Here is a 16,039-nt window from a genome sequence, read left to right on the forward strand (position 1 = left end):
TTGGTACAGTGGAGGAGATGGTTCCTAGTATTAGCTAATACACATCCATGGATCCGCTAGTCCCTGACACCTCAGGCTCGGTTACATCACTATCAGTACCTACCTTACTCTGTATGAGCCAGCATATTCCAAAATAAGCTAATTCAGAGGGTGAGGAAAACAATTATTGCGGTGAGGCTTTTCCCAAGAAGATGAAGAGAAAGATATCTTCCATAGCCTTTCCCCCCCCTTCTATCGCGAAGAGGCTTTGGGTTTTTTTTGGTCTTTTCTTCCTCCCTGAATTTGTATGCAGGTAGCCGGCGGTTCCATCGGTGCGCGCACTGGCGAGTGTTCAAAAGTAAGAACGGATGCATCAACGAAAGTTTCCTCTCTGCCGGAATCTTCCAGTAGCAACACCAGATGTAAGAGAAGACCTACCTATTGGATTTTGATTCTGTGGTTTGTACCTATTCGTACGCCTTCGCCCCTCAGCTACCTACCGTAGATTGCGTAGCTAGTTAGTTACCTTGGGCGAGGGTTTTTCTTGAGGTACTTAGTGACAGGTGCTCTGGAAAAAGCCATAGCGTCCCGTCGTAGACTCTTGGGTGTCACTGGGTGCCAAGGAGGCTTTAAGTTGCTGTTGGTACCTCAGGAACCTCACAGAATCGACCAGTATCATTCCACCCGCCTTTGTCGGACCTCCTTCTACGTAGCTATTGATTCCACTACAGAGCCAGCGCATGTGAGCCTTTCCGCAACTTGAGCAAAAGAGGCAATCGAGAACCGCATACGTGAGGTAGGCGATACAAGCATTCAATACCTGCACAGGTAAGTCAAGCTGCGGCGCCGTTCTGCCCGAGCCCCGGACACTCAGATTTCTCACCCTCAATGCTCAGGCTCAGATAAAGATATCCAGGCACAGCAACTTCTTCACATCAACACAGCAGCAACTTCTCAAGACAACCTATCAGCTAGAACTGTGTGGAATCATTTGTCGTTATCGAATCTCACCCGCGTCATCTTTACCATGAGTCAACTTGGTGGTCCAGGTTCTCGACAAGCCAATGCCAAGCCTATTCCGTTCGTACCTGACCCGGCCCTTCTTCACAACAGCCAATGTGATATGTAAGGTGGTGCAGTGCAGGCTAACGTGTGACAACCATTTGTTTTGTTACCCAGTCCTCAACGTGGCAGTTTCCCACTTGATCATGATGGTGAGTTGCGAAATGTGTGCCCCAATCGATTGCGTCTTTGAGGTCCTTGGCCTGCTAATGCGCACCCAATCAGGCGAATGCAAGCATGTTATAGCTACTTATCTCGAGTGCATCAAGAAAGTACGAGGGGTGAACGACGCTGAATGCCGCGACCTTGCTAAATCCTACCTTGCATGTCGGATGGATCGGTAAGTCTGCTTTTCACTATGCGACTGTGGACGAAACGACGGACGACATTCTGACTACTGTTGACTTTGGCCTCAGAAACCTCATGGCCAAGGACGAGTTCAGAAATCTGGGTTTCGACAATGGACCGAAACCAGCAAACGACCCAAACGGTCTGGCTTTAAGCCAAGCTCAAGCCCAGGGAAGTACTGGCAAGGACAAGGACGCAAAGCCCGGCGAATTGCGATGGTAATATCACGGGTCCTTGGAGGCTCTTCAGTCGATTGCTCCTCTACATGTACATTATTCACGGAATTCATACCAAGAGGGCATTTGTTTGCATTGCAACGAATTTGTGGGGGTCGTCAACGACGTGGTTGCTTGACAACGCAGAAGTGTGAGAAATTGTCAATATTTGAGCCATTATGCGCGGCAAAGGAAGTCATGCACTCTAACAACGGACCCAGTAGCACTACGCTGGGGGGCGTCGCCCTGTGCATGGTAAAGCCCCAGGCAAGGGACGGCATGTTTGTTTACGCAGAGGCTGCACTTGGTCTAAGGCACTACTTACTTTTGTTACTTTTGACCTAGACCGACGCGCTTGCTTTCGGGACAAACTGGTTAAGACATGCTGAATTGCCCAAGATCTCAATTCTCAGATATTTAAGGTAGGTATGCAGCTATCTGATGGGCCACAATGGCGTATACAACTGCTCCTGAGGGCTGTGTGGAATACAAAACATGAGACGTAAGGTACATTCAGCATGGAAAAGATGTTCACATAGTGGGGCTTAAAAGAGGGAATGTGGTTTCTTTCAAAGAAGTCGACACAGGATCACGGGCATAAGCCATCATCTGTAGGCGTCTGCCACTGTGGAGCTGTCATTGTGGTTGTTTCCCTGAGAAGTGCTGGGAACATGCACGTCGCGAGGGGCTAACCTGGAAGGGCATCAGGTCACACTGCACTGAGGTGACTCCCTCAAGTACCGGGTGTGTTCCCGACGACGGCACAGAGCCCCCTGCGTACCTAGGTAGTGTAGCCGGGCAGGTCAACTTAAGCTCACCCAACCCCGTCGCCCTCGATGTTTCGTTGTCGCAGTAGAGAGAGTCATCGTTGCCCCGACAACATCCCACGCCAAATACCTCCCCTTACCTTAGCTACGGCTGGATGGCTCAAGTATAACTTCATCGCCGTCAATCGGAAAACCCCTCTCTCAGAGTGTCACTAAAAGACTAAGTCTTGCCCTTTCGTTCATAAGTAGACGCATCATCGTCATCTATTCATCTATTCGTACATCCATAGCCAAGCGAATCCACTAAACCTTCACCGCATGTTCCCCAGGCACCGCATCAATCTTCACCCTGTTCCCACTGCCTACTGCCTACCGCCACCACCATTTCCTGTCTCCACTGCTTGATCGACGACGTGCTCGCCGCACGCCAGCTCTCCAGCATGCATCGCAGAAAGAGCACTGAGAAGACGAGAAAGGTGACTCCTCCATCGCCAAGCTACATGAATAACGAACAATTCGGTGAGAAATGCTTCTGAGTGCTTCTCTTTTTCTGCCTGTCGTGAATGCTAATCCCAACTTCTTAGCTGCCTACTTGGCAAACCTCCGATCCAACAGAGTCGCCCGCCCCGGCGGAGCAAGGCCACTGCCGCCTTCCTCTTCAAGCATAAGATCAAAACGCCCTTCAATCGAACATAGCGTTTCCGAACCCCTTCCACGAAGCGAAAGTCCTGCACTCTCCACTCCAAGTTCTATCAATGTACCATCGCAACCGCATCCCCCTTCTGTCAACGCCAGTGTATCATCCCGTCATTCCATTCCGAGCATCCAAGGACGGGAGTATCAACCTTACCGCCCAACATCACCTCTGAAGCCTTCTCAGGTGGTGCCGACTGCCACCTACATGGAAAGAGGACAGCGATGGATGGAAAAGGAAGAGGCCGTGTCACTTCGACATGCCATGGAAGACATGTCTATTAAGAACGGCGAACAACCCGTCGAGGATGAAACCGTGGAGACGCCAGACGACGAAACACGTATCTATAATGCTGCACTCGACGAGGCCTCAGAACTGGTCTGGCGGCATCAGAATGGAGTCCGCCCTCCTGACAAGGACGCACCGTATCGGTACAAGCCTCACCTCAGAAAGAACAGTTATGCTCATGCTCGCACCGCAAGCGTGGGCAAACATGCCGACGGCACCCATCCATCCGGCCTCGCTAGGGACAAGTCCAGGTCAGTTTCTGGCAGCTCTACCGACAGCGATGGTCACTCTCGGCGAAGTCGACCTTCCTTGGCTTTGTCACGGAATAGCGTTGGGGGGGAGAGTCAGAGTCCCGACCGGCCTTCGATGGACTTGGGAACTTCAGGGCCAGCCGGTGCCAGACCCCTTCCGAAACCCAGGAGCTCAGGGCAGCGTCGCAGCAGTATGAAGCGGAACATCAGCGGCGAAGTTCAAAGGCCATTTTCCGGTGATCAGATTTGGGAAGAGCCAGAAACCAATGCCCGGGAAGACAAGGCCAGGACGAAGCCAGCGTCGGCAGCAGACTTACCTCTGGTTGACAAACCAGAGAACCCCCAGAATCAAGTCCGATTTGCTACAAACTCACAGGCGGACCGCGTTGGACCCTGGAAACCCAGGTGCAATGTCGAGATTCAACGGAACCCACCGTCTCAGTCACGCAACCCACAGTACACCATCAACACTTCGGTTCCGAAGCCTGTGGTGGACGACCATATCCCCAAGAAGAACGGCATGGAGATACGCAGTGAAGATATCCGAGGGGCCACAAGTATGAAGCTGAAGGACCGCAGCGCGAAGTTGCCTACACCCACGGCTGTCAGTGATCGCCCTGGTCGGCCGATTGTAAGCTTCGACTCGAAGTGGAAGGCTCCAGACGAGAGAACTGATGCTAGGCCAGGAGCCGCGAGCCAAAACAACCAGCCGATGGAAATTCCTTCTATCGTGGTGGCGTCGGAGGAGCCTCCGTCGGACAGAACACGCAGCAACCCGATCGTTCCGGTCATAAATATTGACGGGACAGATGAGCCACCTGCTTCTAATCCTGGTATTCCTTTCATAGTCACTCCCGACGACGATGAATCTTCGAATCCGAAGCCGCGGCCCTTGCCTGACCCCAAGACAGCATCCAGAGGGCACCCTTTCCGGCGCCCGCAACGTCACTGGTCACCAGCCCCTGCCACTAGCAAACACTCAACCGCTTTGTGTCACGAATGCGCATTCCCCATTGAAGGTAGATTCGTCGCTCTGGGCGGATCCTCAGAGCGCTTCCACCCCCAGTGCTTCAGCTGCTTTGCTTGTGGTACTGGTCTAGAAGCCTTGGAGATTAGCCCAGAGCCAGAAGCTCATCGCCAAGAGCGCCTCGACAGAATTCAACGTCGCGCCCATGGCGAGGTGTTGGAAGAAACGCCAGGCAAGACCATGGCCGAAGACGGTGACGAGCGCCTACGTTTCTTCTGTCATCTTGATTGGCACGAACTTTACGCACCGAGATGCAAACACTGCAAGACACCCATTCTCGGGGAGCACGTTGTCGCTCTGGGAGAGCATTGGCACTACGGACACTTCTTTTGCGCGGAATGCGGCGATCCATTCGAGAAAGGCATGACTCATATCGAAAAGGACGGGTATGCGTGGTGTGTCAACTGTCAGACAAAGAGGACGGAGAGAAGGGCGCCCAAGTGCAAGAAGTGCAAGACTGCTGTCATCGGACAATACATTCGGGCGCTGGGCGGTGAGTGGCATGATGAGTGTTTCCGCTGCGCTTCTTGCCAGGGCGGTTTCGACGACGGCCAAATTTTTCCTAAAGAGGTTGGTGACAGGGTCATGGTACTATGCACAGGATGCCGCATGATAGAACTCAAGGCATAACGATGTAGACGAGCAGACTGCAGAATTGGGCGTTGTTTTGAGTTGTCTAGGATAGGAGTTAGGATCAAGGAATAGGGGAAGCGTTTGCGCTTTTGTTGTCGATTAACATTCTGTATTGTTTTCAGCTTGAGTAATGGCATAGCGTTTGGCTGGATAAGGTACTTTAGGGGGAAAGGTGAAGAACAAAATAAAGTGGTAAAAGTCATAATCGTCATTGACTGTCTTCATATGGCCCTATTAGGAGAATCCGTTGCATCCATGTACGCCATTTGCGACAGCCGAGGCCTTCTCAAGAAGCAAGAAATCCATCGCTCCTTCGACTACTCCCACCATGTATTTTCCCGTTATTCTTGCCTCCATTTGACTACAGGGAACCGCCGACCTGCTCCTGGTGCACCTCGAGAGTGTCTCCATCCGCCATCTCGAGCTGATAGTGCCACTCGCGTTAGTATCGCATACAATGTCGGAGGCAGCCGCGTCGCCAACGCTTACCGTGTCTGGGGTATCCGTGGGTTGGACACGCTGGCCCTCGAAGAGGAACCGAACAGAGTTCATAGCCTTGCCTTGTCTCTCGCAGAAGGCCGTCATAAGCTTGTCCAGCTTGGTCGAGCGCTTGATCTTGAAGAAGACTTCATTGTTGTTGTCGGTAACCTTGATGTTCAGGTGCTCGACGGCGGGCGGAGCATCTTGACCGCCAGCAGACGGGCTTCCGTTCTCGTGTTCGCCAGACATTTCGTGATTATCGCTGACAGGGTAAAAGTCAGCAACGGCACAAGATTGTCGTGGGTCGTTTGAACTTTGGAGGGGTCGACGGGAGTGGGTTGATAGAGGTCGAAGCAGGGATATATTGCTGATGGATTGGTGTCCACCTACTTTGCGCTGCAGGGCGTATTCGCGATAGTGTGAGAGATCGCACGTGTGTGGCTGTGAAAGCTCGAGAGTTGGGCTTGTGAAGAGCGCGGGAAAACAAACACGCGATATTGTGCAGAAGGTGACTTGTAGAGTTGACGAAAGGCGGAAGGTGGGGAGCGGTAGTAGGAGGCGCAACTGAGTCCGAAAGACAGGCGCTCTAGGTACCTACAGAGGTGGGCAGAGACACTGGGCGGAAGTGGGATGGGAGGCGATTGATTGGACAAAGTGGAGCCAGGATTTTCTAAGGCTTACCTTAGGTACCTTAGGTATTACACCTTCTCACCCCAGATGTCGCCTGCCTAAGCCTCAAGGTGATAGTGAAACTTAAGTCAGATACCTTCTTTCCTACCTACACCAACACCTCAATTTAGGTACCTTACCTTACCTTAGTTTTCATCTGAATATTTGCCCCTTCCCAGAGTTTCGTGGAACTCATACACGTAGGTCGGTATTCGAGCATCCTCCTTTTTGTCTCCCGTCATTGCATGATTCAGGTGCTCTATCATTTATAAGCATATTTGAGAAACAATCACGAGGTTGAGACTCAATGCCCATGCTGGCTCTTTGCTAACATATTCATTGTCCACCAGGACCGGTCGCAACTTCGACGTTTGGCCTTGAGCAACGCTGCCGTTACCGATCGTCATGGTAGACTCTCCGACACCGCGTCGTGTTACGATGTAGCTGCTGACAATCCAATGCAAGGGTCAGAATGAGGACCTGAAGGCGAATCCGCCCTGCCATCCTCGTGCTGTAGGTCCATTATCCAACCCATGAATCAACTTAACAGATCCAGCGCTGACCTAGTTCCGCGCAGTGCGCTATTCAGGGTAGGTCTTGATCATGCAATTCTCCATGGCTTCGTTACGATTCAAATACCAGGTGCAAGGCTGAGTCGGCATTATTAAATCTGACTTGGGCTCGCAGATTGCTTAACCAAAAACGGGTACAAGGAGGAGAAGTGCCAGTCGGTGATTTTGGCTTTGTACGAATGTTGCGAGGCTTTTTACCAGTCAAAAGGAGACAGCGTTACGTCGGCGAGCTGTCCCAAGCCAGATCTGCTTCGACTGAAACTGTCGAGAATACGTGAGGAGTCGCGCGAGGCCGTTTCCCAAAAGTAGCCAAAGGGATGCTGAAATGTACACTCTTCCATAGATATACGTTAACCCGAGTAGAGAAATCTGGCAACATTCAAGAAAGAGGGAATTCTTCTAGGCATTCGTTGAGCGCGCTGAGAGACCCCGTAGGATCTGAACAAGCATTGAGTGCTTATTCCGAGACTCTAATACAAAAGCCTTGACATTGAAGAAGAAAGAGAGAGAAAATTCAAAGAAAATTTCGAACTGTGTGTGTTGATAAAGGCTGCTAAAGCGGGTCCATACTGTGTTTCTACATGTATTTACACAGTTAATCTCTGGTCTGTCCAAGGCATATGTCTGGAATAGGTACTCCGTATGCACACAGTGTTTACTCCTGCCCAAAGTTTTGACGCGACGCGCGCATCTAGGTACTGCGCGCACGGGCCAGCTAGGCGCTAGCTTGCCTTTCGCCTGGGACGCCTGTCGCTCCCGGCGCCGCAAGGTGAGGTACCTTACCTTAGACGCCTCATTGAGCTGCCAGCTGGTTTGTTTTCATGATTTTTTTCCCGGTAGGATGGGAGGTCTGATCAACTATCCCAATCCCACTATTCGAGTCTGTTCCTCCAGCCTATTTCCTATTTCCTCTATCCTCAGAGTCGATACGTGGGAACTTCTTCAATCTTGTCGAGGGCCTGGGAAAGTTTCTGCGCGCAAGGGCTTCTTAGGTTGCAGCTAGTTACATCTTTGGCGCTGCAAAGCACCTTGCAAAGTCATTTATGCCGCAGCATCCATGACTTGATATCTCCCCGGCCTGGAAACACAGACGCCCACAATCATTGACAGATTGTAAGCAGACGAGTCACTGCATAGTCTCACTTCGTCCGCAAGTTCTGTTTTGGCTAATCACCACCCACTAGGATCGCATCGGGACTCCATATTTACCCTGGTCCCATGCGCAACCTTGCCGACGACCAAAGATCGACCATTCCACATTGAAGTTAACGAGGCGACCGGATACCTTCTGTTCCTTGTGCGCAAACTTCCGATCAGTATTCCCCTAGATTCCGTTCCCTTCGACAACGATTACATTCCCGAAAATGGACGGAATCGGGCCTGAAGTTGAGGTGTTCGCGAACATCCTCGACGATTGCCTGGCAAACCAAGGCACCGATGAGGACAAACGCGCAAGGGTCTTGGGGCTCGTAAACGCATACCACGATTATGCCGCCGAAAAGCTGTTGCAGCTGCGCAAGCCACGCCGTCAGGGCTCAATTGGCGACAATGAGATGGACCTGGACGATGAAGAAGAGGCAGAGGCTGCGGCAGATTCAGAAGAGATTCGAGTATGGGAGCAAGAAAGACAGACATGGGATCTCGTTCGTCGCCTTATCCCGCTGAGATATTCTATTCGATCTTCGACGAACCAGGAAGCTACGTACAATGGAAAAGATTTGTGGAGGGCATTCCTTGCGAACGACCAGTTGGCCACAGAGAGGAAGACCATTCTCGAATGGTTACAACAAGGCGCGAGAGCTGGCCCCGACATCGACGACCTCGTACGAGATCTCCAGCAAAACGCTGACAGAGGAGACATCATCGCTCACGGTTGGATACACACAAGGTCTGCCATCAAGTTGCAGAAGAGTGTGATTGGTTCTTCACGCCCGCTTGATGTGCATTTTCCGGAGGTCGCACGCTCTCTAGTCAACTCAGACAAGGCGCCACTTGTTGCCGAACTAGACCCAGACTCTGTGATCAGACAGGGTCGCAAGTTGGAGCCACAGGATGAGTACTTTGAGAGGGCTATTTGGGTAGGCTGCTTCCAGCTGCTTCGAAGAGGCTGTACTGTGGAGACTACGCGGGAGTGGTGCTTGGAGAGGACGGAGGTCTGGAGGGCTGTATCCATGTCCGCCTTACCTCTTGCAAGTGACCACGGTGAGACCACGCTTGTCGACGACCCTTCAGCGCTTACTCTGTGGAGACGCATGTGTTTTGCTCTTGCTCGCCAAGGAGGTACCGATGATATTGAGAGAGCAGTATATGGGGTGTTGTCCGGAGACATCCCCAGCGTGCAAAGAGTATGCCAGACTTGGGACGACTTCATGTTCATGCACTACAACGCTCTGGTTCGCACCCAGTTCGACACTTTCCTACTCAGCCAATGCTCCCCGGAAGCATCGGCAACCATTCGCTCATCATTCGCTGCTTTTGACGCAGTTCAGTTCCACGGCGATGCCGCCACGTTGGAGCAACGCCTGATCCGCAACCTTGAGACAAGCCCGCACACAAGCAAGGAAGCTCTGGAGCCTATCAAGGCACTACAAGCCGCCATTATCTCCAAAGACCTCCAGCGACATTTCTACGAGCAGGGTGTGGCCATCACACAGAAAGCGAATTCCAAGGAGGCATCTGCGCTCATGCCCGATCACAACTGTCGCAACGTCGACGTAGTGACGGAAAAGTTCGCCGACATCAAAAATCCCGATGGCCTGCGAATTGCTGTTCATGCACTCATCATCTTCGATACGCTTGACAAACTCGGCACTTTGAAAACAAATACCGTAACAATGAGCTCAGATCATGATCGTCGTGAATTGCAAGAGAACACGATTACGCAGTATATCAGCTTGCTCCGACTAGCAGGCTTGGAGGAGTTGATACCACTGTATTGCTCCAGGCTTCACCCATCGAGAGCCTTCCAAGTGTTAAGCACAAACCTACTTCCCATCACCGATAGCGAGGCTCGTCAAGAGCAGCTCACCTTCATTCACAAAGCAGGACTGGACGTGGTGGATTTCGTCAAGGCACAACCACAGTTCTTGTTCCAGACCTTGGACTCCGATACTGCGCAAAACGATGCAATGCGGGAGTTCCAGATCATGGACGATGGCCCGGCGTCCTTGAAGTACGGGCGTTCCATCAAAACAGACTTCTTCGGGGAAGATCCCGAATCCATTGACGCGGTCGACGAGCGCTTGATCCGGTCAGTAGAATGGCTGCTTCTAGTCAGCGAGGCCTGGCCATATGTCTTTTCTATCGGCGTGGCAATTTACAAGCACTTTCTAAGTATGACCCTGCCTTTTCAAGATAGATGATGCCTATCAGCTAACTGGAACCCCATCGAACAGAGACCATGCATTTGAATGCTGCCAGAAGCTTCGCAAATCGTGTGCCATTCGACAGCATTCTGCGCATGCGCTCAAGTGACTTCCCTGAACAAGCAGAAGACGAACTCTGGTGGACACAAGATGGAGAATTCTGGGTCAACCAGCTCGAAGGCGCGGGTGCGATGGACCTCTCGCCAAGTCAAGTAGTATCGGACGCCAAGGTCTTACGGGAACTTGAGTGTCTCGTCAGAGCCTTGGACACAATGGAGACTGTCGCTTCCCTAGCGGAACTGTCAAGAGAGTATGTCAACCTGACCTTTGGCTACAACATCTTGCTAACCACTTGCAGGGACCCGTCTGTCAAACGAGATTTCTGGGCGAAGGTTGGCAACGAGGTCAAGGCGGCCAAAGAACACGTGCGACCGCTACTGGTTGACTGGCTGGGTGATCAAGGTAATGCGTGCTACTTAACTCACATCTTCCAGATAACTAATTCGTTCGTGACAGAGGATCAAGACTTACAAGCGCTGCGGGAAGCATATCTTCCCGAGACGATCCTCGCTTACATCAGCACGCTCCATTTCGCCGGCACGACGCTGACGAGGGATAACTTTTTGGAGTGTATGGAGCTGGCGGCCACTATTGCGGAGAAGGGCTCCGATGTGGCAGAGTGCTTCGCCAAAGCTAAGCGAATGAAGGAACTGGTCGAGTGTTTTGCTGCCTGCAGCAAAGCTCTGGCCGTTGCATCGGGCGAGAAAAAGGCGGCCAATTCGAGTAGCAAGAAGCTACGGGAAATGGGATGGTCACGGGATCTTTGGTCCGTAAAGCACTGAATTGGGCAGTCTACTGGCGAGTCACAATGTTTGTTAGGAATAAGGAATGGGGATCTGAGGCCTCTACTAGAGATGCGTTACCTCTACATGAGATTCAGCTAGCGCGTGGCTTACCGCTCACGAAGACTTCGGCCGGGCGTGATATGCCTCGAACACACCAAGGTCGTTCAGCTGCCAAGTTGATCAATGCAGGGAGGCGATTAATTACATCGAGACTTGCAGACTCACAAATAAAAGAGTATCACAGCAAAAAGTCTATTGAAAAAACTGCGTATTTCGTACCTCTTGAAGCCATTCTTGTGTTGAGTTCCTATTTACAATTGAGTATTCCGTACAGATATGTGTTTATGGGTATGATATCATAAAACGCAGATGTGAGCTTAACTATACAACATGTACAATCCAGTCACAATTTTAGTTTTGATTGGTTAGTTTCATTCATCCGCTGTGGGGGCACCTGACAAGGTCCTTGCTTAACGTTGTGAACCTCGCACCCCTCTGCCTGATGAACCACAGCCACATTCCGTCTTGTAGAACCACCCCGCCCAACGAACGCTGACATCTCTGTAGTCGGAAGATACCTTGCCTTATACTTTGATCAGCCGACCAAGCGAGTCATTGGCCTGAAGATTTTCCTGGGCCTTGAGAATAAGGATCATCTTGTTGTAGTCTTTAATCGGCTGCGTGTTTATGTCCACATCATGCATGATCCTCCACCACCGGTACTCCCACCCAAGCCGGGTAGCCACGACACAAGTCGTATAGGCACGCCGGTTATGCTCAACTCGCCCCGGCACGGCAACGGTAACGGCACCGGGCCTGATGTGGAGAGTGCAGGTGGGAGCCGTTTGAACCAAGTCTTTCAGCCGGCCGGGCTCGAAATAGCCCGACCTGAGTCTGTGCCTGATCCGGGCGAACATTGGCTTCCCAAGGTGTTGCAAGACAAGGCGTACGTTCCTGGACATGGCAGCGGCATCACCTGCTGTTCGTTGTCTTTCTCCCGGCTGATGATGGTATTAGAAAACATGACCTCGCTGATATAGCGACCAATGTGGACCTGCTTAATGCCCTTGCACATGCACCAAGTACGATTCACCCATCTCTCTCGTCGTCTCATCAGGCCCTTCAAGCGGCCTTGACCGAAAACCTTGAGCTCGCGTCACGGCTTGTGGAACTCGAGGCTCGTCTAGCCCACCAGCGCTCCACGACTCAAGCGCAGCTTCTTTCAACACATGCGCTCGAGCGCCAGTGGCGGCAGAAGCAATCCGATATGGACCACGCGTTAGCACCCTTCTCACCGGCTGCCATGTACCAACGCCTGGGGCAAGGTGTCCATGAGCAGGCCTCGGTATGCCATGTCTTGGAGGAGAGCTTCATCGACGGAGAGGGAGATGGCGCGTATGCGTCGGAGAGAGAGACATTGGACTGGATCAAGAGGTACAGAGACGCCAAGGTACTTTATTATCTTCGTCAGGAGAGGAAGGAGCGGTGGGACGAAGGTCGCGTTGGTGGCTGGAGATGAAATGAGTGCGATTCCAGTACCTGGTTCAGTGGAATGCTAAGTGAAGGTGGGAAAGGAATGAGGCAGTGGAAATCGCAGGAGGTGGTGATCCTCGCGGGTTGGAGCTAACCATACGGCTGTATCGAGAAACGGGAACCAGCACACGAGCACTACATCAATGGCATGCCGGCGGTTCTCTCTGCTGTTTTCTACTCTTGCTTCTCGATGGCGGTATTGGCGATGACAACGCAATGCAAAGGACCACGTCTAGCTAGCAGATATCTGAAAGAAACATTCTATGGAATACAAGAAGGAAAGAAAGTACGCAGGAGCAGTAGCCTACAAACTGAATGGTACTCGCAGAAATGGCTAGAAAATCGCTATGACGTGGAGCATACAATTCCTGTCTGTGTCGTTCTGTAGCCCGTCTACGAATGTATGCTACACGCTTTCAGCTACTACTGTCGTTCCCCAGTTTCGCACACACACACACACACACACACACACACACACACACGACATACCTCCAGGGGACATCACAAACCCCCTGACTGGGATCGTACTCAAAGTCGTTGAGAGTGGAAATGATGTTGGCCCAGAAGCGATCACTATCTTCAGGCGAAGCTGAAGGGACTCTTTTTCATCTCAGGACTGCGAGGGCTCATCGGGAGTGCAAAAAGTTCCTCCTCCTGGTCCTGTTCTTGCTGTCTCGGATGAAGGTCAACCCCTGCGAGCATGGCGTCTAACGATGCCGAAGCTCCTAGGGACAGGTTACCAGTAGTCGTCTCCCGAGCAGGGTGCGAGAAGGAGTGAGCGGCTATGTCATTGGGGACGGGCGAGAAAGACACAGGCTGAAGATGCGTGTTCTTGTCTGCGAGTCTCTAGTTAGTTATGCTTGGTTGATATGTTACGCAGGTTATATTTTGTGAGTCATCTCACCAGCCGAACCAGCAATCAAATCTGTTGCAGAAGTCGCGAGCTTCAGCCCCTTCAGCTTCTCTCCCAGTCGGCTACCGGTCAGGGGTTGAGGAGAGATGGGACTCAGTAGAGTTTCTGAGGCAGACACCGTCCGGCCTTCGACGATGTTATTGGGTTTTGGAACAATACCGAAGTGATCGACAACCCATTGCTGCTCCTGGAGCACCATTTCTAAGCCGACGCTTTCGGTATTTGTCATCTTCTCGGCATCGATCTCTTCTTGAAGTTCACGAAGTCTCTCCTTGGCCCAGATGGTGTGAAGAACCCCGCGTGTTCCAGTATCTAATTCACTGGCAACCAGGCTTGGCGGGAAGATGGCAGGAAGGGGTTTGATGGTGAGGGATGTACCGTCAGGATGAACAATGGAAACGGTGGGAGGAACATTGGCACCTGGTGGAAGTAGGAAGTACGCCCGTTTATGCGTTCCTTTGACATCGTTACTTGCTAGAAGATGGTTTGTCTTGCCATCCCACGAAACCTCCCATGCCTTGGCTGGCGGTGGTGAGAGTTCGGATGCCGGCGAGGAGGAAGAAGGAGATATCGAGGGATCCCATTCTACCATCAAGACTTTGGTGCCCTCATTACCCTTGCCTGCCTCGAACTCGAACCGGGCAAGGGCAAAGGGCGCAGTGTTGGCGGCAGCGTCGGGATTGGTGCTTGTTGTCGGTCCGGGAATATGCACTCCCATCGACGCCACTCGAGGTGGCGATGAAGCCCGAGAACTACCCGGCGTTCCCATCTCTTCGTCTGCTTCCGGTCCTGACCCTATTGTGGTCCGGTGTGAGGTGGGTTTTGCGGACACGACGCGGTGCGGGGCCGGGCGTTTTGCGGCCTGCTCAAGTACCGAGGCGTGTTAAAGACTCAAACTACCCATGCATAGCGTACTTTCCCCGTCAGCACCGGACAGGAAAAGCAGAACGTATTCCCGGCCAGTGGAAACAACCCGACCGAGTCTACCGTGACAATTATTTGCAGCGATTGAGCCGTGGTATGGGTTCTAGGTGATTCACCGACAGTGAAGTCTTGTCTCCGGCAAAGACAAATGATTTGAGACGGAAGAGAAGAATGAGGTGTTTCGCACTGGTGTAGATAAATCGGCACCAACCAATGATTAAGATGAGTTTAAAGGAGGAAGTACCCGGACTTGGTGACGAATGGGATGCGGAAACGGAGATAGAGATGGATGGAATTCGATCAGGTTCGGGCCGTTGTGGCTGAGGAGATTGACGCCACGCGCGCCCAAGAGGATTTTCTTATTACTTGCGAGGATACATATGAAGCATCACTTATTTTCCGAGTATATAATCGAGCGGCCTTCAACTACAGTGTAGGTGTCATGGCGGGAAACGAATTGTGAATCAACGTTGAAGCAGGGCCGTATACGTGCCTAGGGCATTCGGGCGTATCGCGGCATCCCAAGGTCCCTTTCATTGTCAAGGTAATAGTGAATAAGAGAGATACGGGGGAGACAGAAAATTACGAAGGGGCCTCTGTCTCCCACATCAGCTACCAAAGTGAACAGCATGTATTGTCACTCGAATGGTACGGTTGGCCTTCAGGGCCGTGTGGCTGAGTCGCGTGTGGCTGTCAAAGGGTGACACAAACCCGCCACGGAGTAGTAGTTTGTCCTGACTCCTGACCCTGGGCTCTGGAGCAGCTCAGAGAGCGGAGGAAACGCGGAGTAATATGGAGGGAATGGGTCTGGAGGTACAAACATTGTGTAAATTTTTCGGTAAAGCTGGAGAAGTTTGAGAGGGGAGTTGCAACCTGTGACCTCGGGCGGGGAGAATCCCACATATCCACGGGGCATTCTCGGCCGATGTCGATGCCATTGCCCGCTAGTGTACGGATACTGGGGGGCTGGCCTGGCCAAGAAATATGGCTTCATGGTCGACCAACATGACGGGATTCAAGTCTTCACCTCACAAACGCAAATGATGATGGCGCGCCACCACCAGACGCACTCAAGTTACGGGTTCTCTTCTCGCGAGCATGCGGGTTATGTCGCTCAATTTCTGCGAGGCTTACATAAAGAGGTGCGGATAGGAAGTTCTTACCCTTGAGATTGGCTCGGGAACACGGAGAGAAGTCTCACAAACGTAAGTAGATGTACGGATACAGTCCCGTATCTGTAGGGTAATATACGGATGATGCAGTACCAAAAGTGGAGCGAGGTGCCTTCCTCATCCAGTATTCCGTAGCGCTCGTGACCTGATGAATGACCAACCGGAAGAACGTTGTTAAGTGCTAGAACGTCCATCTCTTTTTGCTTCAGGACGGAGTATGCCAGGGAGCCGGTAAAACGTTACTCACTAAGGTAGCCACACACACACACACACACACTCTCTCTCTCTCTCTCTCTCTCTCT

The 16,039-nt window shown here is 51.9% G+C and overlaps 8 protein-coding genes across 8 annotated transcripts; 6 read left to right on the top strand and 2 right to left on the bottom strand.

Moving 5' to 3' along the window:
* Positions 1 to 1,043: 1,043 nt before the first annotated feature.
* Positions 1,044 to 1,611, top strand: CTAM01_04700 (CHCH domain-containing protein; the record flags this gene model as incomplete). The annotated part of the gene is made up of 4 exons (XM_060520730.1): positions 1,044 to 1,104; positions 1,159 to 1,193; positions 1,311 to 1,381; positions 1,458 to 1,611. The coding sequence occupies 4 exons, from the start codon at positions 1,044 to 1,046 to the stop codon at positions 1,609 to 1,611; spliced, it is 321 nt and encodes a 106-aa protein (XP_060384684.1).
* A 1,718-nt stretch (positions 1,612 to 3,329) lies between these two features.
* CTAM01_04701 (LIM domain-containing protein) lies at positions 3,330 to 5,261 on the top strand (the record flags this gene model as incomplete). The annotated part of the gene is made up of 1 exon (XM_060520731.1): positions 3,330 to 5,261. One exon carries the CDS (start codon positions 3,330 to 3,332, stop codon positions 5,259 to 5,261), a length of 1,932 nt encoding a protein of 643 aa, XP_060384685.1.
* Positions 5,262 to 5,625: 364 nt separating this feature from the next.
* CTAM01_04702 (ubiquitin family protein) lies at positions 5,626 to 5,993 on the bottom strand (the record flags this gene model as incomplete). The annotated part of the gene is made up of 2 exons (XM_060520732.1): positions 5,626 to 5,688; positions 5,754 to 5,993. The coding sequence occupies 2 exons, from the start codon at positions 5,991 to 5,993 to the stop codon at positions 5,626 to 5,628; spliced, it is 303 nt and encodes a 100-aa protein (XP_060384686.1).
* An 885-nt stretch (positions 5,994 to 6,878) lies between these two features.
* CTAM01_04703 (uncharacterized protein) lies at positions 6,879 to 7,294 on the top strand (the record flags this gene model as incomplete). The annotated part of the gene is made up of 2 exons (XM_060520733.1): positions 6,879 to 6,930; positions 7,092 to 7,294. Coding segments are annotated over 2 exons (255 nt in total), but the record flags the coding sequence as incomplete, so codon positions are not given.
* A 1,055-nt stretch (positions 7,295 to 8,349) lies between these two features.
* CTAM01_04704 (uncharacterized protein) lies at positions 8,350 to 11,192 on the top strand (the record flags this gene model as incomplete). The annotated part of the gene is made up of 3 exons (XM_060520734.1): positions 8,350 to 10,318; positions 10,381 to 10,812; positions 10,867 to 11,192. 3 exons carry the CDS (start codon positions 8,350 to 8,352, stop codon positions 11,190 to 11,192), a joined length of 2,727 nt encoding a protein of 908 aa, XP_060384688.1.
* Positions 11,193 to 11,764: 572 nt separating this feature from the next.
* Positions 11,765 to 12,714, top strand: CTAM01_04705 (uncharacterized protein; the record flags this gene model as incomplete). The annotated part of the gene is made up of 2 exons (XM_060520735.1): positions 11,765 to 12,176; positions 12,236 to 12,714. Coding segments are annotated over 2 exons (891 nt in total), but the record flags the coding sequence as incomplete, so codon positions are not given.
* A 162-nt stretch (positions 12,715 to 12,876) lies between these two features.
* On the top strand, positions 12,877 to 13,116 carry CTAM01_04706 (uncharacterized protein; the record flags this gene model as incomplete). Its single annotated transcript, XM_060520736.1, has 1 exon — positions 12,877 to 13,116. One exon carries the CDS (start codon positions 12,877 to 12,879, stop codon positions 13,114 to 13,116), a length of 240 nt encoding a protein of 79 aa, XP_060384690.1.
* A 191-nt stretch (positions 13,117 to 13,307) lies between these two features.
* On the bottom strand, positions 13,308 to 14,359 carry CTAM01_04707 (uncharacterized protein; the record flags this gene model as incomplete). Its single annotated transcript, XM_060520737.1, has 2 exons — positions 13,308 to 13,564; positions 13,633 to 14,359. 2 exons carry the CDS (start codon positions 14,357 to 14,359, stop codon positions 13,308 to 13,310), a joined length of 984 nt encoding a protein of 327 aa, XP_060384691.1.
* Between the last annotated feature and the right edge of the window lie 1,680 nt (positions 14,360 to 16,039).

The sequence above is a fragment of the Colletotrichum tamarilloi genome, assembly GCF_030869305.1.
Source record: "Colletotrichum tamarilloi strain Tom-12 chromosome Unknown Scaffold_11.1, whole genome shotgun sequence".
NCBI classification, from domain to species: Eukaryota; Fungi; Ascomycota; class Sordariomycetes; order Glomerellales; family Glomerellaceae; genus Colletotrichum; species Colletotrichum tamarilloi.